Below are 26,562 nucleotides of genomic sequence, written 5' to 3'. Positions count from 1 at the left end.
ACTTCACTGTCATAGGAAATCTAAGTTAAAGCATTACTGTGGTTTAGCCCCAGTCAGCAATCTCATACCACGCAACTGCTCGCTCTCCCTCCCCAGCGGGATAGCGGAGAGAATCGGGAAGAAAGGAAAAGTCTTGGGTTGCGATGAAGACAGTTTACTAGAATAGCAAAGGAAAATTACAATAATAACAAAATCCAGAGATACCATAATATACAAAACGAATGACACACAATTTCTCACCACTTAACTGCCCAATGGCCATTATAGCCCATCCCAAGCAGCGGTCATGGAAACAAATCCGAGCAGCAAGCAAATGAGAGAGAGAGAGAGAGCTGCCCCTCAGGCAATCCCCACTTATTTACTGACCGTGACATCTATGGCATGGAATACTTTCTTTGGCCGGTTTGGGTCAACTGTACAGACTGTACCCCTCCCAGCTTCCTGCACCTGCACATTAGCAAAACCTAGGAAGCTGAAAAGTCTCTTTAGCAACAACTCATAACATCAGTGTATTTATCAACATTCTTCACATACCAAATCCCATACTAAATCCAAAACACAGCCGCTACTGAGAAGAAAATTAGCTCCAACCCATCCAAAATCAGGACATGCATTCATTCTTAAACACCTTCATGAGGTATAGATAGCTGTGGAAGATAAGAGATGCAGAGTTTCCATTGCTGCTAAACTCTAAGGAGGCCTTAAAGCTCGTTTGAAATCACCCATGCAACTAATAGCTTTGGGGAAGAGAGCAGGGCCTGTCCACTCTTGGGCCATTTCCAGCTGTGGCCTCCTTATGGCATGGTCAGCAGCTACAGGTCCCCATCCTACCCCCTTTTTTTTGTGTATGTTTGTTAACCCTCACTGCCAACTTTCAATACCACTGTTCAGACCAACAGTTTTACACCCTTTCCCCTTGCTGCCCCTTTCACTTGGGCGGATCAATCCTGTAGTACCTCACAATTGCCTTATCATCTTCCTGCATGTGCAATTTTTTTTCATTTTCAGGATGTTAATAAATTTCCCTTCCTTCCTGCCCTCTTCCAGCTTGACAGCAGTTAGAGAGCAGTATTAAATAATATTTCCTCGGTACGCCAGCTGTGCCTGTCTGTACCCAGGCCTTCTTTTTTTTCCCTGTAAAACTGTTAGTGTGAGGTTAGCTTAGAGTTACTACCTCAGGGTAAGAGAACCATAGTGTGTCCATTTTCAAGGATTGTTCTGTTTAAGTGCTGTCCGTGGTGGAGAAGTGCTCATACACGTACCCTAGTGCAAATACCAACTGGTTAATGTTTCAATAAAATGTAATTTGTTTGTATCATGGGGCTGTGTTTACATCCTTGCATTGCAAAGTTATCTTTTATAGCATCTTCAATAACAGTCAGATAATACCTAGCCACCACAGCTCTGCTTCCTTCGTAATCACTGAAGTGGCAGCTGCTTTACTGTCTAGCCTGTCTTTATGAATACATAAGGAGTGTATTCAACCAAAATTTATCTTCACCTGCATATTATGCTTCACACAAGTCTTTAGGTGCAGCTGGCACTAAGGATGCAGAACTTGTTCATCGCGCAGAATTTGATCAATCCACTTTGCACCATCTAGAGCAAAATCCTTATTTAATAACTCCTCCCATGGAACAGCATATCTCTACCTAATAAATAAAAATAATTTATTTTTCACTTTTAAAGATACCAAAACCGTGACAAAGACCTCCTGAGGCCCCAAATGACCCTTGGCACTGGCCCATCCAGAAAGATAACAACTCTAAACCCCAAGATTGAGCGTATTCCTCTTCTTCCTGGGCAACAAAAAACATGTCAAAGTGGAAAAAAAAATAACACTTCTGCAACTCTGAGGAATTTTGCTAATTGCTGTAGAATGATACTCAAACAACTTTTGCTTTTTCATTAGACTAAGATCTGAGCCTTCCCAGGGCAACATTGTAATGCTTCATTATAATCCTACAGATCTCAAGCAAGTTCAAATCCTCTCTTTTGGCCCAGCTTCCAGTACTTCTTTTAAAGTCTATGTGATTTCTTCATGTAGTATTTTGGGTGTATGACTACCTGTCTCATGTGAAATACTGCACAGTAAAAGGGAAGGAAGAGGCACTTTTTGTAACTAGGTATATCACTGTGTTGTGAACTTGGAGTTGCACAGTGACACAAACACTGTAAGGTCTCATACAAAAAACCTGAGACTGCAAAAGGAACAATATATTTTGAAGAAGAAAGGAAAAAGGGAATTTGTTGAAGAAGGATTCCTGTGAGCATTTATTCTGGAAGTATATTGCTTACTGAGCTAAAAGAAGAGAAAAAGGGTTTTAAAAGCTTTGGCCTGGATCAAGTTGTTTGAAATCACTTTACTATGAAATTATGGTTTTCTTCCCTCACGATTTTGGGAACAATGGTGACTTTGGAGAACTTTCATGGCAGTCCATGTATGGATCCTTTGGACAAACCACTAGCATTTTATTCCCTGATTTTATATAACTTTAGAATCTGGTGAAGAAAGTGGGATTATTTGACTACGTGCAAACGGTGTGGCAACAGACAAGCTCGTGTTTGGAACGGGGATCACTTTTTCGGTTGAGCCAAGTAAGTTCCACTTGTTCTACTACTAATGTATTTCTTAAGTTTGTGGTGGGGTTGACAAAGGGATTATGTGATGTGACAGCATAATGAGAAATTTCTGCTGCCTTGGATCTCTTGAACATGCATTCTCCAACTAGGTTTTTGAGTCCTCAGCTCATAGTTAGTTACCAAAGCTTTTCGGGAACAACTAAGATAGTTTCTTAGCTATGTACACCAGCATTAGTCCACAGATCCTCACTACCTCCTCTAGCTGCACTGCTAAATTTAAGACTGTTTTTATACCCAGTGGGGATGGTGTCTTAGCCCAGCTTCAGTATGACGTGAAAGTATTTCCTTTCTTTCTTTTGTGTAACACTAAGGTGTATGGAAAGGAGAAAAGGAGATATAAAGAATTGTGGGAGAAAGTAGTTCCCATGGAAAGACAGGGCATATTAGTTTTTGCAGCAACTGCTCGAAGTGTGAGCAAGCCTTTTGTATTTAAAAATGGCACTCTTCTGAATGTGGTCTTTATAAGGATGGACCATCTTCCCTAGCTTTTGTGTGACAGTGTGAAAGTTGGAGCAATGGGTGAGTTTGTTGTGTTGATTTTTATTGTTTGTTGTGTTGATTGTTCAGTTGTGTACCACCACCTGAACACACACACTCCTCAGACAGGTGTGGGACTCTCTTAGATGCTAGCTCACATCTGCAAGCCCCACACAGCTTTACAACTGCCTTTAAATCTTTAGGGCATCATATATGCCTATTTTGGAGTAGATGAATGCAGCTCTAGTTCTTGTGGGAGTAGGGAATCCAAAGATACTATTTTGAAAACATAATTTGCAGAAGTAGGACAGCAAGATACTGCCAGCTTCCATCATCCTGAGTCTATGCTAATATAAACTTGCCAGTTATCAGTACAAAAGGTACTCTGCCCTGAATGATCAGCCAAAAAAAGGTGTTGGTGGGTGAAAGTCTAAGTAATGGTATTGCCTCTTCAGACAAATGCAGTAGCCCTAATGTGAGGTTCAGTTTCTACACAGAAAGTATCTTGCATACTTTTTAAAACAAACTGAATTTCAGACCTGTTATATCAGTAATTGCTGTGTCATGACTCCTGTTCTTCAGGAAAGAGGGAAAAAAAGTCTTTCCCCAAACAGTCAGCTTTAGAAACTATTGGGTCCCCCAAAGACAAGAATAGATTTTCCAGGTTTCCAGAATGCTGGTATCTTGAGTCTTTTTAGTGCTTTTTTTTTTCAATTTTTTTTTTTTTATTTCTGTGGGAGATATTCAAAAGGAATTAAACCAGCTAAGAACACTACAGGAGCTGAGCCTTCTGAGAATTTCCAAGCACAAAGCACACAGAAAACATCCTTTAATGATACACAGTTTTTGAGACATCTCCTGAGAATTCAAAAATAAATTAGCTAAGGAATTGTTTAGTTAATTCCCTCTATACTTCTCATTGGAGGAAGCCAAGATCCACAGGAGGATGGAATATATTGCCATGCCTGTGATTTTGTAAGATTAAGAGGAAAAAGAAGTATGATTGTTTGGATAAGTATATTAACTGCTTTTTGTGTGCAATACAAATATAATCATCCGCCCCCAGTACAAAGATGCCCTACGGATGTACAAGAGCTCTGTTTCTTTCTGAAGAGACAGCTAAAGAGAAGACAGAATAAATGGTGTATTTGAATGGCACTAAACTCCTCTCTTAGAAACCCCAGTGTTGTTCTTTAGGATGGCTCAGTGTTATGCAGTGAAATGGTCTCCTGACTTGGAAACCTCTCCAGAGCTCACAGAACACTATTCACTTTTTAACTTAAGAGAGGTTTATATACCTGAGTCAAGTTCCACACAGAAAATGTCAAAGAACAGAATTTGGAAAGAAGACCTCGTTGGAACTGAACATTTGTTCATGAAAGATTTAACCTCATCTTCTACTTTAGCAACTTTATTTTGTATCTGCAAGTAATCTCACTCATTGGAATAGTAACAAACAGTCTTTTCTCCCTATGTGCTATGGGTTAGCCTTTTACCTTCATCATGTAAAGGATTTTTGGGTGGTAAAAAAAAAAAGGATCTTTTAATATGTATCATGTATATAAGGCTACCCTTGAAGTAAGTGTTCTTTTTGTTATCTAAATTGTTATGAATTCAAAACTAATATGAGCATTTGTGTTGCATTCCCTCACTTAAAGGAATTCACACACACACACACGCACACACATGTATGAGTTCTGGTAAAACAAGTTTAGGAGCCCAAGGGATTAGAAGCTCCAATGAAAATCCTACCCTTATACTCCCTTTATGTCTTTAATCTGCTCTTTGGGAAACAGGAGGAAGAAATAAACAGAGAAAGACACTCAGTTGTTGGGGGCAAACATGGCTGGGTTGTATCAGAACTATGGATGATTTAGTTCTCAGAAAAATATGCAGAAAATATAGTAATTCCAAAATTATGCTTCTTTTTCAGACAGTCAAGAAGAATCTGCCCCAGAAGTCATTGTGCTTAAATCAAAGGAACCCAAGCAATATGACAATAAACTGAACATGGCTTGTTTGGCAAGGACTTTCTACCCAAAGAACATCAGCCTTGATGTGCCTGAGAGTGACATTGTGTATGATCTGAAGGCGCCTCTTGTCACATCTGAGGGGATGTACAGTACCATGAAGGTGGTTGGAGTGGAACCAGATGCAGAGGTGACCTGCATGGCTTTGCTTAAGGGGAAGAAGACTACAGCCAGAATCATTCTGCCAGGTACAGTGTTGTGGTCCAAATGCAACATGATTCTAGGAGATGCATCTTCCAATATTTTTTTCTTACCCTTTGAGAATTTAGCAGGAACAAGTAAGTACAGTCAGAAAGGTATTTAGTTGCTTAGTTAGGTGAAGACAAGATTTTCAAAAGCACCTAGCATACCCAACCTTATTCAACTATTTAAGCACCTGAAATTTTCTTCCCCAAAAAGAAAGAAACAAACAAATAAAACCCCCCTAAGCTTCCCCCCTCAACCCCTCTAATATTTGTGAGTCTAGCTTTATCTAAGCCAAAATAGTTCAGGGAACATAAGTATAATTGCCTGCTAGAAGAAAGCTTGAATTACCTTTTATGAAGAAAAAAAAAAAAAAAAAAAGATGTGATTTTTTTCCCCCAAATCTTTTGGTTATTGGTTTACTTGGTATTTGGTTATTACTTTCTAAATTGCTCTTTTCCTATGGTAAAGTTCATTTGTAAAGGGAGAGAAAATAAAACTCAACAATCTTGGCAGTTTTTTCTGCAATCACATGTAGAAAGCTAATTTTTCTCTTCAAGTTAATCTTAGAATTAATAACCTGCCATCTGATTATCCAATAGTGCTAATCTACTGCCAGGAAAAGAGCTACAGGTATGTTTAGTGTAATTTTTGTTTTATATAGTTTGGATACAATTTATAATGTCTCTTAATCCTTCAACAGAAGAGAAGACTGGAGAATTTGAAACTGGTAATGCTTGCCACATTACAGATGCCTCTACAAAAGGTTAGTTGACTAAAGGAAAAATAGAGTAGGGTTACTTTATTATGGATTTAGTAACAATGCACGAAAATGCATTGTCTTTGGTACAGAAATATCTGAATTCTAGATACTTATTAAGCAGTAAGATGCACTTTTTGTGGAGTCAAGAACAAAACAGGAAAAATTCACTTCTCTGGCGCAGAAATGCCAAAATTTGAAATAATTATTGAAAAACAACCTGCTGTTTCATGTTAACAGATGAAATAGCTGACAAATTTCCATGGGATAAAACAGCAATGAGAAGTAAATTCCTCACTGGACGGACATCTTCTCTCCCATGGACTTGATACATTCTTCTGTCATCTTTTCTTTTGTTCCTGCTTCCCTCACCCGCCTATAATGTGTGGATTTTCCTTCATTTTTGTGAGGAGGTGAGGTGGGATAATATCAAGACCTCACTCTCTTCCCTCTTCTTATTCTTTTTAAAGCAGATGTCAAAATGGAGAAAGTGAATATGCTGTTCATGGCTGTTTTGGGTTTGAGAGTCCTGCTGGCAAAAAGCATCGCCTTCAATACAATAATGAGTATCAAGCTGTTTCTTTTCTGAGGTAGGAAACACATCATTCAGTCCCTGGGAACACAGGAGGCAAGTGCAAGGAACGACCAGTTGGCTTTGCATCCTTCTGTAACCCCCCAAGGAGTGACATCAGTTCAGCTGTTCCTGTTTCCACTGGATAAATTAATATAACCCCCAAATTGTACCACATCCCCAAATTGCTTTTGCATCAGGCTAGTCCAGAGCATCTCAGGTTCTATCCGAAGTCTTCTGCTGGTTGTTTCAAGTGGCAAAGAACAAAGTCTGGATAAATGTCTGTAAAAGGAGAATCCCAAAAGCCAAGAAATATGAAAAACGGGACAGAAAAAGGAGGAGGGACAATTCTGAAAACAAGCAGCCAAAGTGACAAACAAAATTGTCCAATCCATTCCAGATTGACAGAAACTCGGCACCGCTGCATTAAATGTGAATAAGAACTTAAAACAAACATTGTTTGCTCTTTCAGGTACAGGGTAAGTGAGCCAGCAATGGGCTGAAGAAGAGCAGGAAAGAACACACAGCAGGATAATTTAATCACCATGGGCAGCTTTGCTACCAATAACCATTTAAAGAATCAACAAACTCTCCAGTTCCTGTAGATCCATGAGTCCCTTTACTTCATCAAGGTGCTCTTCAGTTGACACCATTTGGAAGCCTTCTTAGACAGCTACTAGTGCTGAAATACTGCTGTCCAGCTTAGTTTCATTAATTGTTAGAACAATTTTTGTTACTTCTTATTTCCATAAGAAAATTCCCTCATCCCTCTGCTAAGCAGGAATAGTTAGCTCTCCTAGTCCTATATTCATCACAGTGAAGCATCCAAATTGCTTAGATAATTTCAAAAACTTAAAATTGAGCTTTATACTTACTATGCTTTAAAAATAATCTCTGGTCATATTACATTATTGTCTACAGAAGTAATGCTTTTCTGCTTAGACATCCCAGGCACAGAGGGAGCATTGTATTATTTTAATTTTTAGAAGCTTTTATTAGTGGCAATTTTCTAGTGCAAGTAACTAGATCTCCACTGGACCTGAAGGAATTTACTTTAGACAGGTATACAGTAGTATTTTCATCTTCATCTCTTCTTTAGAGCATTTTTAGCTTTTGTTAAGAATATGGTACCTGCATTTTAGGTTTGCTTGATATACAGCAAAATAAAGTTTTGTTACGCTTGCTTTGCACTGTGCCCTTTCTTCTGAAAGTTGGGTGGAAATTGTTGAAATTCCAGTCTTCTATCCAGTGACCACTGAGAGCTAGAAAACCATCTATTACAGCTTAGATTTCCTTGTTATTGAATTTGTCTTGGGCATTCCACAGGGAAAGAGAGAGACTCCTTGGCACATTTAAGAGACTTCAGGAGGGCTATGAATTCTGATCCTATTGGGTTTAAAGGAATTTTAATTATTCATGCCCCTTTCCAATTACTCAGGCTCAAAATTGTGGATCATAACAAAAAGAAAGATGGGTCTAAAGAGAAAACAGTTAAGACGAGGGGCAATATGAGCATTAATGTACCAATCTCTGAAGGTGAGAGAACAGGCTGTGGATTTTCCGCTCATCAATACTAGGAAGGGGCCAACAGGAAGCAGTGTGGGGTGTTTTGATGGATAACCTAACCGCTTGGTTGGCAGTTAGAAAAACCCAGCGCTGACTTTTGTCTCACAAGCTGCAAGGTGCTGCCTTGCTTGAAGCAGGATAATGTGGTTAAAACACATGACTAAATCACGCTATGCAAGACAAATTCCCCCCTGCTTTTAAAAGCATATTGACCACTTCCTGGGGGGCTGGGCCCACAATGATTTTCAGATGCTGACTGAACTACTGCTGGCTCCAAAATGCCCCCGAGAGGAGTGCACGGCAAAACCTGTTTAATTAACCTTGACAAGTTTAGTCATTCAAATCCTCACTCCTGTCCAGAAGATGGGACATTTCTGTGGTGAAACCAGTGTCTCTAGGTCCTGCAGCTCTGTGCTTAGGCCTCAGGAGCGCACACTTAGTGGGGAAAATCATGGTGGTCATGTTTTTATTTCCTAGGCATCTCAAAGGCCAGATGGACATGGGGAGCCAGCTAGACTATCAACGTTCCCTTGAAACAGCGTCCTTCCTGTCCCCGTTAAAGCAGGTCTTATTGCACTTGTGCAGTCTTAATGACTCAGTCACACCACCAGACCAGGCTAGACTGCTCTCACAGCAGCCAGATTCTACTGTTTTTCTTCCTTGCCACTCTGGCTGCTGACTCAGAGTTAATTTCCCTGTAGGTAGTGCCCAGCATCCCTAAGCATGGTGCTGTCCCCAGCAGCTCTTTAACATCCTCCTGCAAGTGGGGTAGCCCAAGACCAAACTGGGCCATGTGACATAGAGCCTGCAGAAGCAGAAAGCTGCCCTGCAGCACCCCTTGGTTGTCACTAGAGCCCCAGGAATTCTGCAGCAGGGTCTTTGCATGGTGTCAATGTTATGTACCTCATCCCATAGGGATGTCCTCATGACTCTTTCTCAAAAGGGCAAGAACTGATCCTTTTTGCTTCTGTGGGGCAAGTGCACACTCAGAGGGCTGTGGGCTAAAAGCATCTGCCCATAGAAGCTGCCTTTGAGTGGTAGGCAGTATTGCCAAAAGGACACTATCTTTCAAGCTTCTCCATGTTGGCATTGATTTGCTTCAACAGAAAACCCATATACCCACTCCTCTTCCTGTTAGTCCAGTGTGTGGAGGTGAACATCTGTGGGCATGAAATCTGCTATCACCGCAGCATTTCTTCTTCAGCACAGAGCATGTTTCTCCAGGTGTCATCCATGTGCATTGTCTCAGAAATCATCATGCACTAAGCATTTCTGTTTTGGCCAATTCACCTACTCTTCCAAAGACAATTCTCAGGGATGAAGGAACAAATCCTCTTTAAACTCGCCCCTCACAGACAATGTTTGTCTTATCCAGCTCTGGCTGCAGCTGGACCTCTGCCCAGCCCCTCTGAGATGTTTGGCCCTGCAGGCAAGGGGGAGGTGGAGCCTAACGGGGACGGAAGGAAGGAGGGCAGAAGGAGAGTTGCCCGTCAAAAGGGAAACTCTTCTTGGGCAGGGATAGGAGAATTTCTGCTACTCCCTGATTCTGCTGCTCTTTTGGAACAGACCCTCAGATCTCCATCTCCTGCTGGACCTGTTCTCTAGCACTACACGGTGAGCACCTCATGGTCAGGCACTTCAGGGCTTTGTCCACTGCCCTGTAGTGCTCTGGCCAGGGACAGTTCTGAGGGTTGCGGAAGCTCTGGACTCGTGTCCTGCTTCACTCCATGCTTGTGCCTCAAGGGTGTTAGTTGGGCAAGTGGGCATGGCTCTTTCCTGGCTCCTTAAGGCACAGCAGGCTTGGGGCAAGTGCTAGCAGTGTGGGATGGGACATGGGTCAGCCTGGCCCCAGAGCCCAGCCTCAGTCCAACTGTCAGCAAGAGAGGAGCATCCCATAGTCTGTGGGGCCAGGGCATGCTGGCGGTCCTGGGTTCGGACAGCAGAGCTGAGCTCTGCCTGCATTGCTCGGTGTCTGAGAATCTGTCCAACCCCTGTCCATATTTGTAAGAGGGTGATTCTGAGGAGTGTCTCCAGCAGCATCTCTTATTTGATGGGACAGATCAACCAGTGTCTCAGAAATGGCTCCTCTGAGAGATGAATGCAGCTCTTCCTAGTCATGAGGTGAGACCTCAGCATGGTGATCCCTGTAGAAGAGGATTGGGAGTCCTTCACCCAGATGTCTGACCATGAGCACTTGGCTTTTGTTGTGTTCCTGACTCTGGATTTCTGGTTTTCCTGGCTGGGCAGAGGGGTTAAGGAGAATCTCTTGTGAATACATGTTTTGGAGGAATTGAGACTGCCCTGGAGCAGGGCTGCTTGAGGGACCTATAACATTGGGTCCAGGATGAGAAGTGAGTGCTCAATCCCCTGCAAAGTTGCTCAGCCTGACCATGGTGCTTATATTGGCCTGCCATGTGGAGTTGGAGTGTGAGATTTGATGCTGTCTGGCTGGGTCAGGACGTAAGGTTTCACTTTCAGAGTCATTTCTCCCTGCAGCATCGGTCACTATACATTGGTCTCAGAGTCTTTTCCTGCCTGTTCCTTATCTGGTTTTAGCTGTATAATGGATGAGTCAGTTTATGGAGGCCTGTTGGAGTGGGTCAGGTGTCTGCTCTTTTCCTGGACATGGCATTAATTTTTTTCTTCTGTTCGTAGAAAGGACTTTAACAGCACGTGGACTGTGAAAGGCCTTCCTTTTCTGGAGAAATGAAAGAATTGTCAGTCAGACCAGAAGCCTTGAGAGCGCTCAGCCATCATGGAGGGACACAAAGAGAAGGGCTGCCCTTGTGGAGGTTTCTTGCTGTTAGATCAGCTGAGGAGAAGCAACACCCAGATCTGGGTCAGACTTGTAAACTGCTGACCCGTTTCCTGGCTCTGTGTACAACAGAAATGCTCTGCTCGGTGGTGTGGCTGGGGAGACAGGGGACAGAGAACTTCCTCATCTGTCAGGATGCTGAAGCTGTGCTGGAGAGAGTGCTGTTAGCAACAGTTCCTCTTTAGAAAGCCACTGTCCTTCCTTCTGCTCCTAGCACGCTAATATTTGCTCTTCAAGCATCAAATACAGGCTTTCAGAGATGCCAGTAGAGGACTGCGCAGGAGGGCAAAGGGTGGCATACAGAGTTTTAAGGATGTTGGCCTCATGGTGAGATCATGTATCAGAGTCTTCCTTTATTTTATTTGAAGCAAACATAAAGGCACTATAAAACTGCACGTAAGGCTTCTGATCTGCTTGACAGGCAGAGCCATTGTAAAATAATCTTTAAAAAACTCCCCTTTCCATTTTTCTCAGGTCCATTCAAGTTCTTTCAGTAGAAACTTCAAATAAACTGCTTCAGTTATGCTGAGTTGTGTTTTGCAGAAGTGCCTTAATAGGCATGTCTGCTTTGACTGAAGAAAAGAGCAAATACAATCACATTTTCTCTGCAGTTCTGCAAATGCTAAAGGGCATTTTGCAGAATATTTAGTCATCTTAATTTCTTTGGACCCATTCCCCAACGTATGAGCTTCTGGTTGTTTGAGGTTTTGTTTTAGTTTGGTTTGGCTATTTTAAATACATTTTCCCGGTATTTAAGCATCTACAGTCAGGTTTTGATCACAACTTCTCTTAAACTTTTTTTCTTATGGGATATTTCTGCTTCATACGTAAAAGGAACTGAGTCTCTCTCCCACACTCACAACCCCACCCCTCCACCCCAAGAATTAGATCCTCTTTTTCCTCCTCTTGTAGTTTCTGAATAGTTTTGAAGAACCTCAGACAAGCTTGTCACAAACCAAAACCATATTTCTATATCCTAAAGAATGTCCCTTCATACACTTTCCTTGATTTTTATCTCATTTTATCTCATAAAAGCTGTTTGCATTTTTAGTTTCGAAAGAGTACAAACCAGTGAAAGTGTATTTGTGCATATGTGCAAGTTTTCAGGAACAGTGAATAAAGTAATTGCACAATATAGTCATAACTGAAAAAAAAAAAAGCAGTAAGGTTTTAAAACAGACAATCCTTAGAGTGAAAATTAAGGCATCAGTAATATTATCAGAAGGCAGTATCACATAATAAAGGCCCTTGCAGCTGTCAGCAGATCCACCACCCTGATCTAGGAGAACTTCATCCGCCTGCACCTGTGACCAAAAAGTGCAGAGCTGGAAGCAGGGAAACACTGTGGGTAAAATGAGAGGTGTAGTGATCCAGGCTCTGTGGACTAACAGATTCCTGGAAGAATTTACACAGGAGAGCTAGCAGTGCCTCTGGTGGCACCGGGACTGGCTCCAGGAGCACACAGAGCAGCCACTCTCCTGTGAGTCAGTGAGTCTTTTCCCAGGGTGTGCCTCGGGGCTCTCAGAAAACAATTTCTTGTTGAACCTCTGCTGTTTTCCAGGGTATCTTTAGCATACTGTGATGGCAAGAGAGAATACTAAGGACATTCTTTTGAAAGCACTAGAGGACCTCACACTGGATATGTTTGAGAAGTTTAAGTATAAATTGTCATATATTGATTATGATGAGATGGCAAATCTCTCCAAGTATTTGCTCAAGAAAGCCAACGATCCAGTTAAACTTGCAGACTCCATGTGTGACCACTATGGAGCTGAGCTTGCTGTGGATGTAGCAATCTGTGTGCTTGAACGGATCAGCCAGAGAGACACTGCAGCTAAACTCAAACAGGAGAAAGGAAAAGGTAAAGGAACTTTGTTTACTGGCACTTTTCTATCCTTCTTTTTGATTATTCCTACCAAATATGTAGTAGAACCTTCATCAAATAAAGACAGCGCAGATTTCAATCCCTTCTGGAAGCCTGAAAACCCAAAGGACCCCAGGGTGCTGCCTCCTTATGCCTGGAATTGCATCACTCTCCTCTTGCCATTGGTCTTCCTGCTCATTTAGGTGACTGCTGCCACAATCTCTGCACACTCTGCAGGACCACCTGCTCCTGGCCTGTAATAGAAGTATACTAGGGTCTCCAGAGGCACTTGCTCTGCTCTCTTGTCTGCTCTGCTTTGCCCAAGGCATTTTAGGGGAATTTCTAAAGGCAGAGGCACCAAGAGGACTGTTTAGTTCCCCGCCAGACACACATCACTGACAGTCTCTGTATTACTACTCCACTAACAGCTACATATAATTTCTCTTTCAGCCCTGAGGTCCAGTCCACCCTCTGCTTCATTAGGCCAAGGTATGTGTCATTGGGATAGATGTGTCTGAGTTTTATTGCCTACGCACTCCACCTACTAGTAGAAAGTATATGATCATAGGTGTAGTCCTGAAGCCCCAGCAGGATCAGAAGGAAAATAGCTGTTATATGCCTATGGACAGGAAAAAAAAATTGAAAGTGTGCTGCTATAAAGGTCACTAGTAGAAACTGGTTCTTAGCGCTATTGTCATGTTTGACTGAAGTGTGACTGCATTTCAGTGACAGGTGATGGGCATTTCAGACTTTTTTTTCATTTCAACATCAATAATAGAATAGGAAGAACAAAGCCTATTGGATGGTCCAGAGGTCATTTAAAATGAAAGAGATGAAGTAAACTCAAGGTACAATAATTTTGTGTCTGAAATGTTTTAGTTTTAGCTGGAGAACGAACATTAAGTTTAATTTCAAATTCTTTTCTTGCATATCCTTGATTTAGATTACAAGACAAAGTACAGAGATCATGTACAAAAGAATTACCACTGGATAAAAGACATGAATGCTCGTATTGGTGAGACGGTGACTCTGAACTCCAGATATACAAGGCTGGTTCTTGTTAGTGGACATCGCCATGAAAAAAAGAAAGAACATGAAATCATGGCTGTGGGACGGAGACATGCAGAAATCATGCAGGAACAAGTGAATTCTTCTATTACCATAAGTGATCTTTTTAAACCTGACAGGGATAGACAGGCACCGAAGACTGTCGTGATATTAGGAGCTGCAGGAATTGGGAAGACAATGACAGTAAGAAAGATTATGCTGGAATGGGCATCAGAGGGACTCTATAGACAGTTTGACTATCTTTTCTACATGCATTGTCGGGAGGGTAATCTCACAGCTCAGGAGAGTATGGCTGACATGATCTCCAAATGCTGTCCTAGTGATAGTCCACCTCTTGTAGAGATCTTGAGGAGACCAGAAAAACTCCTGTTTATCATCGATGGCTTTGATGAACTGAGGTTTTCTTTGGACCGGCCACAAAATGACCTGTGCTCTGATCCCTGGGAGATGAAGCCAGTGGAAATAATCTTGAGCAGTTTATTTAAAAAAGCCCTTCTCCCTGAATGCTCAGTGTTGATTACAACAAGACCAACTGCCCTGCAGAAGCTGGAACAGTGCTTGGTGTATGAACGCTCTGCTGAAATACTGGGATTTTCAGCAACTGATAGAGAAGAATATTTCCACAAGTTTTTTGAAAATAAGGAAGAGGGAAGGAAGGCCTTTCAGTTTGTTAAAGGAAATGAAATGATCTTCACCATGTGCCTTATCCCCATCATGTGTTGGATTGTCTGTACTGTTATGAAACAACAGCTTGAAAGTGGTGAAGATCTTGCACAAACTGCCAAGACAACTACAGGAATATATATCCTTTATGTTTCCAGCTTACTGAAATCTCTGAGCAGCAAGTTGAAACAGAACTTGCACATTATCCTAAAAAGACTTTGTTGCCTGGCTGCTGATGGGATCTGGAAGCAAAAAGTCCTCTTTGAGGAAGAGGAAATCAAAGAATTCTTCTTAAATCAGAGAGACACTCTCCCACTTTTTTTGAATGAGAGCACTTTTCAGAAGGGCATTGTTTGTGGGAGTGCCTACAGCTTCATTCATCTGAGTGTCCAAGAGTTTTTTGCATCTCTATTCTATGTACTAGAAGATGATGATGAAACAAGAGATAAGCAAGAAGATCCTAAGAGGGATGTGAAAAAATTGTTAGAAAACTATGGAAACTCAAGACAGGATTTCATGTTAACTGTTCGGTTCCTATTTGGTCTCTTAAATAAGGAACAAATAAATGCTTTGGAAAAAGAAACAGGGTGCAAAATTTCTCCTGAAATTAAGGAAGAGTTACTAACGTGGCTTCAAACTAGCCAAAAAACAGCTTTAACGATTAATGCAGAGAAAAAAGCAGTGATTCATGATTTGGAGGCTTGCCACTGTTTGTATGAAATACAAGATGAAAGTTTTGTGAAAACCGCATTGGGTTATTTCACCGGAATATATCTACGAGACATCAATTTTACCCAATTAGATCAAATAGTTCTTTCATTCAGTATTAAAAATTGGCCTAGACTGGACTCACTTCAGGTGGGCTATTGCTCCTTTGTCTCAGAAGACCACGAAGAACATTTAGACCAACAGCTAGCAAAGCTGTCACATTTGTAAGTAAAATCCTAGGTCCCTAGCTTGCAAATTCTCTTAGCAATTGAAAAAGTTTCAGTAACCAATAAATGACTGACTGACTTATGAAAAAACTAAGGCTTAAGTTTTCATAAAGTGAAGGTGCAATGATGGAAGTTGCTCTGTGATGAGCCTGATGGGATGTGCACTAGCCGTTACTGGTGATGAGTCAGTTCAAGAGTAAGCATGTAAATACAAGAGGGCATGTCAGCTTAGTGACTAAGTTCCCACTGTAATCAAAGAAGACCAGAGTCCAAGTCATCTACCGTTCAGATAGTCACCTGCTGGCCAGTCAAATAAGATCATGCTGTAATCACCACTGACTGAACTTAAGAGAAAATGATTGACTGTGGTGAAACTATGGAACTGCCTGGCTTCTTGTGCACTGACTTGGATCCTGATCCCACTTTGGTTAAGGTGGGTGAAACAACTTCTTTGCTGAGGCTCTCTGTTTACCAAATGCTGGTCCTGAGAAGACAGGAGGTGGTACTCAGACCCAGTGAGAGGGGAATTTTCCCCCATAGGCAGTAGAAATATAGGTCTTTGCCCTTTGTGCACAGGGAAACATAGCATACTGTTGATTTGTGGTTTATGAGTACAAACCTGCTTTCCATATTAAGAGGGAATGCTCTGAGTGTTTGGAGCTCAGCTACCATGGGCAACATGTGATATCAGTCTGCTTTTCCTCTTCTTTTCCTCAGCATATATCTGTACCTCATGATGCTGTAAGGTAGGGAATGAACGCAACCTGGTCAGGTATCAGGAGCAAACCAGCTACAATGGGATGGAGTTCTCCCCAAGCACATTTGTCCTTCTCAGAGCCTTGTGATATCCATGAAATGCCCAACCGGGTGCTTTTTGTGGAGGCAGCCGAACTCAGAGAATCATTGTTACGGAAGGGGCAGACAGCACCAGCACCTCAGAGTAACTCTGGGGACAGTTCCCAGCTCTCTGGGAACACACTCCAGATCTGCACAGGTGTGTTTTGCTGTGCAGGCAGGACCACACAGAAAGGTACAGAAACAATCCAGGGATGACAGTTTCCTGAGCTTCTCCAGCTCTATGGCTTTCTGTGCTGCAGCGTGCCAACATAAAGAAATTTTTCTTAGTCCTCCTGTTACTACAAAAGGAAGACCCCTACCTGTTTGGGGCAGCTCCTTCTATTTTAAGGTGCAAGCACATGAACAATTGTTGCACTGTGCATAATGTACCCTGACCCAAACAGTATTTGCTTGGACATGTGAATTCCAGAGTACAGAACATTTCCTTGAGACAAATCCCAAACAGAGGTGCCACGAGTAAACAGAACTCATCCACATAGCTGCCTTTAGCACACACAGTGCATAGGGATATCTGGAGTGTTCCGAGCAGCTGGAACCCTCAGACCCTGGTGAAGTATTATATGTGTTTACCAAGGTGATTTGCTTTGAGCTGTGACTGTAGAATATTCTGCCATTTAACATCTCACCTGTAAGGGCACTAGTTTAATTTTTGTGAAGCATAAATGCAAACTATAGCCAGAGAATGATACTAAATTAACCTCTACTTTTTATTTTTATTTTCTTCAGGGAAAAGCAATCACCTGATTACTTGAAGCAATCACCGATTTACTTGCTTTGTCAGTCCCTGAAGAATCCAAACTGTACATTGAAGATCTTAAGGTAAAACATTATTTTCTTTCAGAAAACAAAAGAAGCCAAGGAAACCCTAACCTTTATATTTTTCCTCCCTCCCACACTCTCTGACAGAAGAATTCTCTTTACTGATGCTCCTATGACAGCACTAATGTTTTTCAAGAGGTTTTGGAAAAGCATGCAACATTTCTGGGTTGGCACATATTTTTGGAATTTTCACCTCTTGTTTCCTTCCTGTTATTTTCTTCCCTCTCATTCTCCCTTCTCCACCTCTTTCAGGTCCTTTTTAGACAAAGGCAACTTGATCTTATGGGACCGAAACCCCAGGGAAGGGTGATGTCCGCAGGCATGGGAGAGCGAGCTGGGGCCATGTACTGGCAGGCATACTCACTGTATTTCATCCAACTACCCCATGCGTTTAATTGCACAAGTATGCTGGAAAGGGCCAACCAAACTGGAATTCTCTTCCCTCACTCGAAGGAGGAGCCATATCCTTAAACTAGAGTTTTTTCTTCTTCCTATTGAAGGAGATAAGGGTGAGGTTGGTTTTGCAAGGTCTGGCAGGTGCCCCTGTCCAGGCCTGAGGGTAGGTATCAGCCCTGTGGGGAGAGGGAGAGCCAGGACACAGATAGCTGGGGGTTGCACAGGGCCCTAGCCGAGTGCAGGACTCCCGCTGTGGTCCTGGACTGGCCAGGACTGTTCCCCACCAGTGCTGAGAGCATCCTTTGCTCTTCTTTGTGCATCTCCTCAACAGGCTGGAGTGGTGCAAACTCACAGCTGCCTGCTGTGGCATTCTGGCCACAGTGCTCAGCACCAACCAGTGCCTGACGGAGCTGAAACTGCGTGGAAATGCTCTGGGAGATCCAGGAGTGCGGCTGCTGTGTGAAGGGCTGAAACATCCCACCTGCCGGCTGCAGAAATTGGGGTGAGAAACAGCAAGCAGGCTTCTCAGGGAATTGTCCAGTCTGGGACCTTGACAGGGTTTGTGGCTTGGCCTGGCAGCTGCAGGGCTAGGGAAAGGCTGAGTTATGTGTCTCTGTCATGGTCAGTCACTGCTCAGCCCATGCTCCCAGCCTGCCCTGCTAAGACTGTGTGAAGCAGGTGTAAAGGAGGTGCCCCTCCATGGACCCTCCTCTGCAGCACGGAACCGGCTATTTCAGGTATGCACAGGCAAGCCCAAAGGAGCACATATTGAAGGTAAGCAGGCTTACTTCTGTCTGTGTGCAAAAAAAAAAAAAATGCTCTTCCTGGAAGAATTCATCATTCTAGAGTGAGACCCTTCCTGTTGAGTGAGTCTTCCTCTGAATGTTTCTGTTACATAGACTCTCTCTGAACAACCAGCTTACACCCGGGGATACTCTGTGCTTTATGCCTCCCCAGTGCTGACCTGGAGGTGGACTCCTCTACACTAGTTATACACCAAGTCTGCACTGGCACACTGCAGCTATGGTGATGGGTGGGTATGTGGTGAGTCACACAGTTCCTTTTCTGGTCAGTTACTTGGACATGCAGTCCAGGGCCTCCAGTGAACCCTTTCAGGGGTTTAGGGCTTTTGTGCAAGGTCTGTGTAATCCCTTTCAGATGCTCCCACCAGGGTATCTGAGTTACCCTGCAGCACATAGCCTTGGACCCTCCTTAGGGAGTGGAGTCCAGCCCTATGCCTCTGGTGACATCCATGGAAGCACTAGCAGGCAGTGTCACATGGCTTATGCTCTCATGAAATCCCTGTGACTGGTTTTATCTTCTCTTTAGAGGGTCCATAGGGAAGACCAAGGACAGAAAAGATTGGAAATCAGATCAGACTTCCAGGGAATAGACAGTGTGTCCAGCACTGGTCCACAACTGGCCACTTCTGGGCAGGGTTTCTGGCCATTCTCAGTGTTAATTGGGAAGGAGAGGGGCTGGTGGTTGGGGTTATCAAAGCAAACATGGTCTGACCTGAGCCCTCCCTGTGCTTCTTCCCACAGGTTGTGGGGTTGCAGTCTGACAGATGCCTGCTGTGGAGATCTGGCCGCTGTGCTCAGCACCAACCAGACCCTGCTGGAGCTGGGGCTGGGTGCTAATGCCCTGGGAGATGCTGGAGTGCACCTGCTGTGTGCAGGGCTGAAACACCCTGCCTGCCAGCTGCGGGTCCTAGGGTAAGGACCGCTCCCTTTGGCCATGATGTTGGAACCCCTGCTCTCAACAGCACACACCGACTCTGCATTTCAGGGATGTACTGTCTTTTCAAAGAGGAATTTCACTGAAAGTGTTTCTGCCTTTCATCCTCCTTCAATATTTTGTCTCTGCTCAAAAAGTAGAGAAATAACCAGATGAAATAACCAGATCTTTCTTTTTAAACCTGTCCAAATCTGTCTTTAAGCAAGAAACAAATGTTCCCTTTTTCTTCTTTTCTTCCTCCAGAGCTCTCTACTCATGCTTCCTTTCTTGTTCTCACTCCTCAAGAGATTCCCTCTGTCCATACCACTCATCCATGACTTATCTCATGGGTCCTTCTCATTTTGGTTACCAAAGTAAGTCTTTTTGCATTGTGCTCACTCTGGGGCTGTGCTTTCCTCTGGATTTGTCTCTGAAATTTGCAGGCCTCGTTCCTCTTCACTAACAAATTAATTTTTTCCTGTTCAAATGAGGAGATTGTACATTACAAAGTTTATTGTTTTAGCCAGAGAGGAGGTTTTATTCCCTCTTGTGTACTCTTCCTTCCTTTTCTGAACTCTCACTTGTCCAGGAAGATTGATCCTGCTTTTTAAACCTCATCTCAGCTCTCTATAAAATATGATAAAATGTGCGGCCTTTCAGTGGAAACAGCCTGTCTTAAAGAAAGATCTCACACTGGAAGGGAGCCCGCAGAGAAGAAGATTTCCAGGTCCTGGCTAAGCTTGTCTCTGTGTGTGATTTCTGAATATTCAGCTCAAGGAGGGGCAGACTTTCACCAAGCAGTACCTGCAAAGTCTCTATGAAAGACCAAAGGGCTTAATAGTGCCCAGAATAAAAAATGGTCATTGGTAGTTGCAGCTGCCGTGATGTAGTCACTGACTGACTGCATGGGTCCTGGATGAGACACCAGCTTGCCTTGAACTGAGTCTGTTGGAGATCTGCTTTCTGCAGATCTCTTCTCCTGGTTCTCTCAGGCTTTTTTCCCTGGCATAACTCTAGCAGAGGGTATCAAGACTGCTGGAGGCTGGAACACAAGCATTATGAGAAGAGGCTGAAGAGCCTGGTCTGACCCCATAGCCAAATCTGCTTTGAGCAATAGGTTGGACTAGAGACCTCCTGAGTTCCCTTCCATGCTGAGCTGCCAGGTGACTCTGTTGAGGGTCTGTGTCGTGCCCAGATGGGGCTGAGATTGGTCTTCAAAGAGGGCTAGGGAGAGCTCAAAGATCCCTTCCCCTCCCCTAGCTGCAGATTGGCCAGGGCAGAACTGCAAGGCCCAAGCCATTTGGGCCATTCTTACCAGCTGACTGGCTGATGGGAGGTAATGTCACTGGGCAGACAGTGTGTCCAGCACTGGTCCATCACTGGCCACTTCTGAGCAGGGTTTCTGGCCATTCTCCGTGTTGACTGGCAAGTAGAGGGGCTGGTGGTTGGGGTTATCAAAGCAAACATGGTCTGAAACCCTGGGCCCTCCCTGTGCTTCTTCCCTGCAGGTTGTGGGGTTGCAGTCTGACAAATGCCTGCTGTGGGGATTTGGCCGCTATGCTCAGCACCAACCAGACCCTGCTGGAGCTGGGGCTGGGTGCTAATGCCCTGGGAGATGCTGGAGTGCACCTGCTGTGTCAGAAGCTTAAACATCCTGCCTGCCACCTTAAAGAATTGTGGTAAGGGACTTCACGGTTCTTCTGGGCATTTCCCAATATGACCATGGGGAAAATTTCACAACCTGAGAATCTTGTGGGACTGGTGCTGGGGAGGTGCTCCTTCATGGATGGAGAGAGGTCAACAGTAACAAAGCTGTGATGTTGCTTATAATTTGCACCTAGACTTTGCTTTCTGAATAGCATGAATAAAGAGGGAACACCAGGCACTTTCTGCTGTAGAACTGCTAAGAAGGAATGAAACTCTCCTAAGTATGCTGAGCAGAATTGCCTATCTTTGATTTTGAGTAATAGCAGGGCAATGTGGAAAGGGAATTGAATGAAAGTAACCTTGCTTTGCTCATTTTTTTTTTTCTGATCCTATGGGACTGCACTCTGTTCCATGGGGAGCACAGCCTGTGCTATGTTTACCTTTGGCCTGCAGCTCATTTCGTCGTAGGGGAGCCCTGCTCCTGCATCTTCCTGAAAGATGCAAGCAAGCTAAAAGTTTTCTGGGCAGTGTTGAAGAAAATTTCTTCACACAGATTACAGAACACCTCATAGTGGGGTACACTTTTCTGCATCTGTAATTTACAAGTAAGGAAGAACTACCTCATGCCGATCTCCTAGAGGTTTCAACAGCAGTCTACCTAGAGGCAAATCACTAGTCGTGCACCTATTGTGAATAAGTGGAATGCACGGCACTGAAAAGAGAGAAGCAGCAATATGTTTCACTGAGGTAGAATAGTAATTTGACAGAGTTTAATAAATGATGGAATTTAACAAAGTTTAACAGTTGTTTACCAAGGTTCAATAAGTTTGATGGCAAGATTGAGCTTATTAAACACTACATGGAAGAAAAACACAAAGGAAAATTGAGTTAGAATTGAGTTAGAATGATTGACACATAGAACAGAGACGCAAAAGGGTAAGGAATACCCTCCCATTGAGTCATGAGGTTCAGAGTGGACCCACTTGCTTTCTAAACTCCTTTTGGAGCCTAGGTGTGGCTAGGTCCAAGCTTAGTTTCAGACTTGGACAATGGTTTATGTCTAATGGAATTATCTATACAAAGTTTATCATAATTAATATTGAGGAATGACATGGATTAGTAATGTTTCATTAGTATTAATTCAGCTTACTGTAGATCTACCATTGGTAAAAGGTCTCTCTGCCTCAAGGAGCAACCTTGTGTGGCATCCAAGCTCAAGGGGAAATCACTGTCATGCAGGCATGCTGCCTAGAAGGAAGAGCATAAAGAAGGCCCTCTTAGGCTGTCATATTTATGGGATACAGTGGTTGGCTTATAGTCACATTACATGCAACAGGACAGGTATACATGAGACACCCTGTATCCACAACTTTATTTGTTCCTTGATAAATGAGTCTTGGAAAAGCCATCCCACTATTCATGTGTTAACTTCATCATCAGTGTTCCAAGCTCATCTGCCTTGATGCTCATCATGTTGCTCTGCTTCTTTGCGGGTTTTCAGAGAACACATTGAAACTAAAGGAGTTCTTGGCCCGTGGACTTTGTTGGTTTTGTCTCCTTGCACTGGAAGAAATGCTGTACAAAGTCTCTCAATCTGAAGGGGGCCATTTGTAGGCAAGGATTAATGGGTCAAGGATCATTCCTACAGCTACTGGGATACTTCTTCAAAAAGACAGTGTCTTGCACTGTGTTCTGTGGCTGGGAAGGTTATTATAGCAGAAGCCTCACTTTTTTCCCTCCGAGGTACTATCTACGCAGCTCTATGTACTCAGCTTATCCTGGTGGAGCATTGTGTGTGTAATTAATGCATAAAAATTGGTGTCTGTGGTTGGCCATGTGTGTGTTTTAGCTGATGGCGGGGCACTGAAGGTGACAGGTTTCAGCCTTTTTTTAACAGAGTCGTGGGTATGGTGGCCAGTTGGGAAAGGAGTGTTTTGGGGACAGTATGATGTGCTTGGCTTTATTGTTCAGGACTCTGGGGTTTTAGGCAAAATAAAATATTTAAGGTAGATTTTAGATTATTCTTCTTTCCTTCTTCTCTCCAAAGGCTCAGCAAATATGGACTCAGTGAAGAAACTCATCGAGAGCTGGCTCGCCTAAAAAAGATCAAGCCCAGCCTGAAGATAGGGTACATCTCTTAAACAGGACTTTTTGCAGCCTAAGTGTCAGATCTCATGGCTCTGACACTAGTGTACCACATGAGTTAAAAGTTAAGAAGAGACCAAATAAATATTTGTTCCATTTTAAGGATTCTCCTTTAATGCCAGTAACAAAGGTGCCTATGTGGGGCTTTGACTGGTCACATAGTCTCAGGGCAAATCATCCTCAGGACAATGGAATCTGAATTTTATCCAAGTGCAATTCAATTAGATACCCCTTCACAATCATATCTGAGTGGGGAAGGAATCAGAAGACAGAAGGAAATGGGACGGAGCTGCAGCAAGCAATGAGGATACAGATGAGTGCAGGAACTTCCTTCTTTCATACTGCAGTGATTTGGGGTTCAGTGGACTTGCATCAGATGCAAAGAGAGATATTTCTTCACTTTCCATGGCTCTTTTATAAGGATTTGTATACTCATGGCGCTTTCTGTAGGTTTGTCTGATTTCACAGTTGTCAAGTGCACAATTTCTGTCTCCATTTTGACTATATATTTGTCAAGGATGATGTTTGTACCACTGTTACTTAATTCAAATATAGTTCTTTTTGCACTGTGACATCATTCCTTCCTGTAGTCAGTGTTAATCTCAGACTACTGTCCGGTGATCAGGGCCAGGGCAGTGCCCAAGGATAGTCCCTTTGGCTGAGTTGGAATGATTTTTCCCCCCCTTCTGTGGACACTCTGAGCTTTCTCAAGAAAATTATGTAAAGGGCTACATAGGTCCCTGGATGCCCATGGACGAGTGGACCCTCAAGGTCCAAAACAGAACTGTGAGACAGTGGAAGAATTAAACCACTTCCACATGAATTTGAAGCTTTTTCTTTTTCTGCCATGCTATTGCTTTGTGTGTTGTGGGGTTACATTTGAGAAGCATTCCTAAAACAGGAAATGCAGATGCATGGCATACAGAGAAGAACATTTGTAGCCATTAAAGTGTAGAGAAGTAGAGAGGGAGATCACTTACCAAATACTATCATGGGCAGAAGAGACTTGACTTGGGAAAAAATAATTTAATTAATTTCCAATTAAAATAGAGTTCAATGGTGTGAAACAAAGACAAAATCAAGATAACAGCTTCATCTACTCCTCTCTTTTTCCCAGGATCAACTTTACTCCTTCATTCCCAACTCCTCTACCTCTCGCCCATTGTCCAAATGGTGCAGAGGGGAGGGGGAATGGAGCAGGAGTTACAGTACAGACTGGGGAGCTGGGGTGAGTTCATAACAGTTCGTTTCAGCTGCTCCTTCCTCCTCACACTTTTCCCCTGCTCTAGCATAGATCCTCTATGTAGTCCACAGTTCCTATCAGGAGAAACTTTCTCTAATGCGAGCTCTCTGTGGGCCACAGCTTCTTCAGGAAACACCCACCTGCTCCAGCATGGAGTCCTCCATGGGCTACAGAGAAATCTCTTCTCTAGCACATGGAACACCTCTGCCCCCTCCTTAATCTCTGACCCTGGTGCTCACAAGACTGTTCTCATACTTCTTTCATCACTGCCTGTGCAATGTTCTGACCTTTCTTAAATATTCTTTCACAGAGGTGCCAATGGCTTGGCTGACAGGCTCAGCTGTGTCCTGTGGTGGGTCTGTCAGTGCTGGCTGGAACCTCTTCTTACAGGGGCAACCCTGCAGCCTTCCTGCTACCAAAACCTTGCCACGGAAACTCAGTACAGCCTTTTTCCTTTGTATTTTATTATGAAGGGCACAGTCCTCCAGGGGTTTCTTTTTCAGTGGGAAATTAAATCCTAGGAAGCTGAAATAATTGATCTGACTTCACAAATCAGCAACATGAGGTCAAAGCCCAGATAGGTGGCAGATCGATCTGGCTGGATATGCTAACTTGTTCCTGACTTTCCAGGATGAACAGGTAATCCTTGCTACAAATGTGGTTGTAGGTGCTTGTCGTAGCTTAGCCCCTCTCAGGACCAAGATGCACAGCCTCTCACTCACTCTCCTCACCCTCTGAGGGAATAGGGGAGAGATAATAGAGCAAAAAGCTGAAGGTTTGAGGTAATGACAGAGAGAGCTCATTCAAGTTACCGTTATGGGCAAAACTGTGATGCAGTTGCTAGCCACTCTTCATCATGTTTGAAAAGCCATGGTAGTCAAGTGAAGTTCCCAGTCACTGGAAAAAAAAGGGAATATTGCACCCATTTTTAACACGGTAATAAGAAGGGCCCTGGAAGCTACCAACAAGTCAGCCTCACCTCAGTAAGATTGTGAAACATATCCTCCTGGAAATTATTTTGAAGCATATTGTCCTGGTTCCAGCTAGAATAGAGTTAATTTTCACCTGAGCTGGGAGAGGAACTGGAGCTGGTGGCACCTGTGGCTGGGGGACACAGCTGGGATAGGTTACTAATTAGCCAACAGCTGGCAGAGTTTACCCAAATTAGCCAAAGGGCTGTTCCACACCATGTGAGGTCATGTTCAGTATAAATCTGAGGAGGGTGCTGGCGAGAAGTCCCTGCTACTTGGGAGGAAGCTGGGCATTAGGATCTTCTGTGAGGTATTGTACTGTAAACTATGTGCTTAAGTGTTTTCTGTTATTTTCTTTTTGCTTTTTGTTTTTGTTTTTTATTTTTCTCTCTGTTTCCTCTTTTTCTATTGTTCTCTGGAACTGGTTTTAACTAAACCGGTGAGTTTTCCCATATTTTTTTTTTTCCTGACTCTCCTCTCCATCCCATTGTGAGAGGCAGTAAGGGGGCAGTATGTGAGCAACTGTGTGGTATTGTGGCTGCTGAATGGCGCTAAACCATGATAACCAGCAACAGCTTTCAGTGCTGGCATTTCTCATGTAGGAGAAATTGTAGAATCATAGGATAGCGATTAGTGCACGTGGAAAATGGTTACTTGTGCACATGGAAAATAAGGAGGTGATTTGTGACAGCCAACACAACTTCACTAAGGGCAAATTGTGCCTGACAAATTTAATGGCTTTCTATGACAGGGTTACAGCATTGGTGAATAAGGGACAAGTAACTGATGTTATCTACCTGGACTTATGCAAAGCATAAGTTAGTGACGCTGTTCCACATTACAGGTGCTCAGAGGGCTGGAGCACCTCTTCTATGAGGACAGGCTGAGAAAGTTGGGGCTGCTCAGCCTGGAGAAGAGAAGGTTCTGGGGAGACCTTATAGCAACCTTCCAGTACCTAAAGGGGGCCTACAGGAAAGAAGGGGGGAAACAGTTCAGCAGAGCCTGTTGCAATAGGACAAAGGGTAATGGTTTTAAAACAAAGGGAGATAGTTTCCGATTGGATATAAGGAAAAAAAAATTACGATGAGAGTGGTGAGGCACTGGAATAGATTGCCCAGAGAGATTCTGAGCAACCTGATCTGGTTGGAGATGTCCCTGCTCCTTGCAAGGCTATTGGACTAGATGACCTTTA

The 26,562-nt window shown here is 43.3% G+C and overlaps 2 protein-coding genes across 2 annotated transcripts; both read left to right on the top strand.

Annotated features, from left to right (window-relative positions):
• Nucleotides 1-7,713, top strand: LOC104481964 (T cell receptor delta constant). Its single transcript, XM_086757713.1, has 5 exons — nucleotides 1-2,598; nucleotides 5,054-5,338; nucleotides 6,037-6,099; nucleotides 6,564-6,683; nucleotides 7,137-7,713. Exons 2-4 carry the CDS (start codon nucleotides 5,131-5,133, stop codon nucleotides 6,680-6,682), a joined length of 390 nt encoding a protein of 129 aa, XP_086613839.1. The 5' UTR covers nucleotides 1-2,598; nucleotides 5,054-5,130; the 3' UTR covers nucleotide 6,683; nucleotides 7,137-7,713.
• A 4,912-nt stretch (nucleotides 7,714-12,625) lies between these two features.
• LOC104481965 (NACHT, LRR and PYD domains-containing protein 3) lies at nucleotides 12,626-23,215 on the top strand. The gene is made up of 8 exons (XM_086757281.1): nucleotides 12,626-12,906; nucleotides 13,360-13,398; nucleotides 13,853-15,572; nucleotides 17,160-17,252; nucleotides 17,980-18,150; nucleotides 19,193-19,363; nucleotides 20,873-21,043; nucleotides 23,059-23,215. Exons 1-8 carry the CDS (start codon nucleotides 12,627-12,629, stop codon nucleotides 23,150-23,152), a joined length of 2,739 nt encoding a protein of 912 aa, XP_086613407.1. The 5' UTR covers nucleotide 12,626; the 3' UTR covers nucleotides 23,153-23,215.
• The last annotated feature ends 3,347 nt before the right edge of the window (nucleotides 23,216-26,562 follow it).

The sequence above is a fragment of the Chlamydotis macqueenii genome, chromosome 12, assembly GCF_036417535.1.
Source record: "Chlamydotis macqueenii isolate bChlMac1 chromosome 12, bChlMac1.mat, whole genome shotgun sequence".
NCBI classification, from domain to species: Eukaryota; Metazoa; Chordata; class Aves; order Otidiformes; family Otididae; genus Chlamydotis; species Chlamydotis macqueenii.
Note: the sequence above shows the minus strand (reverse complement) of the source record. Positions and strands in the feature narration are given on the sequence as shown.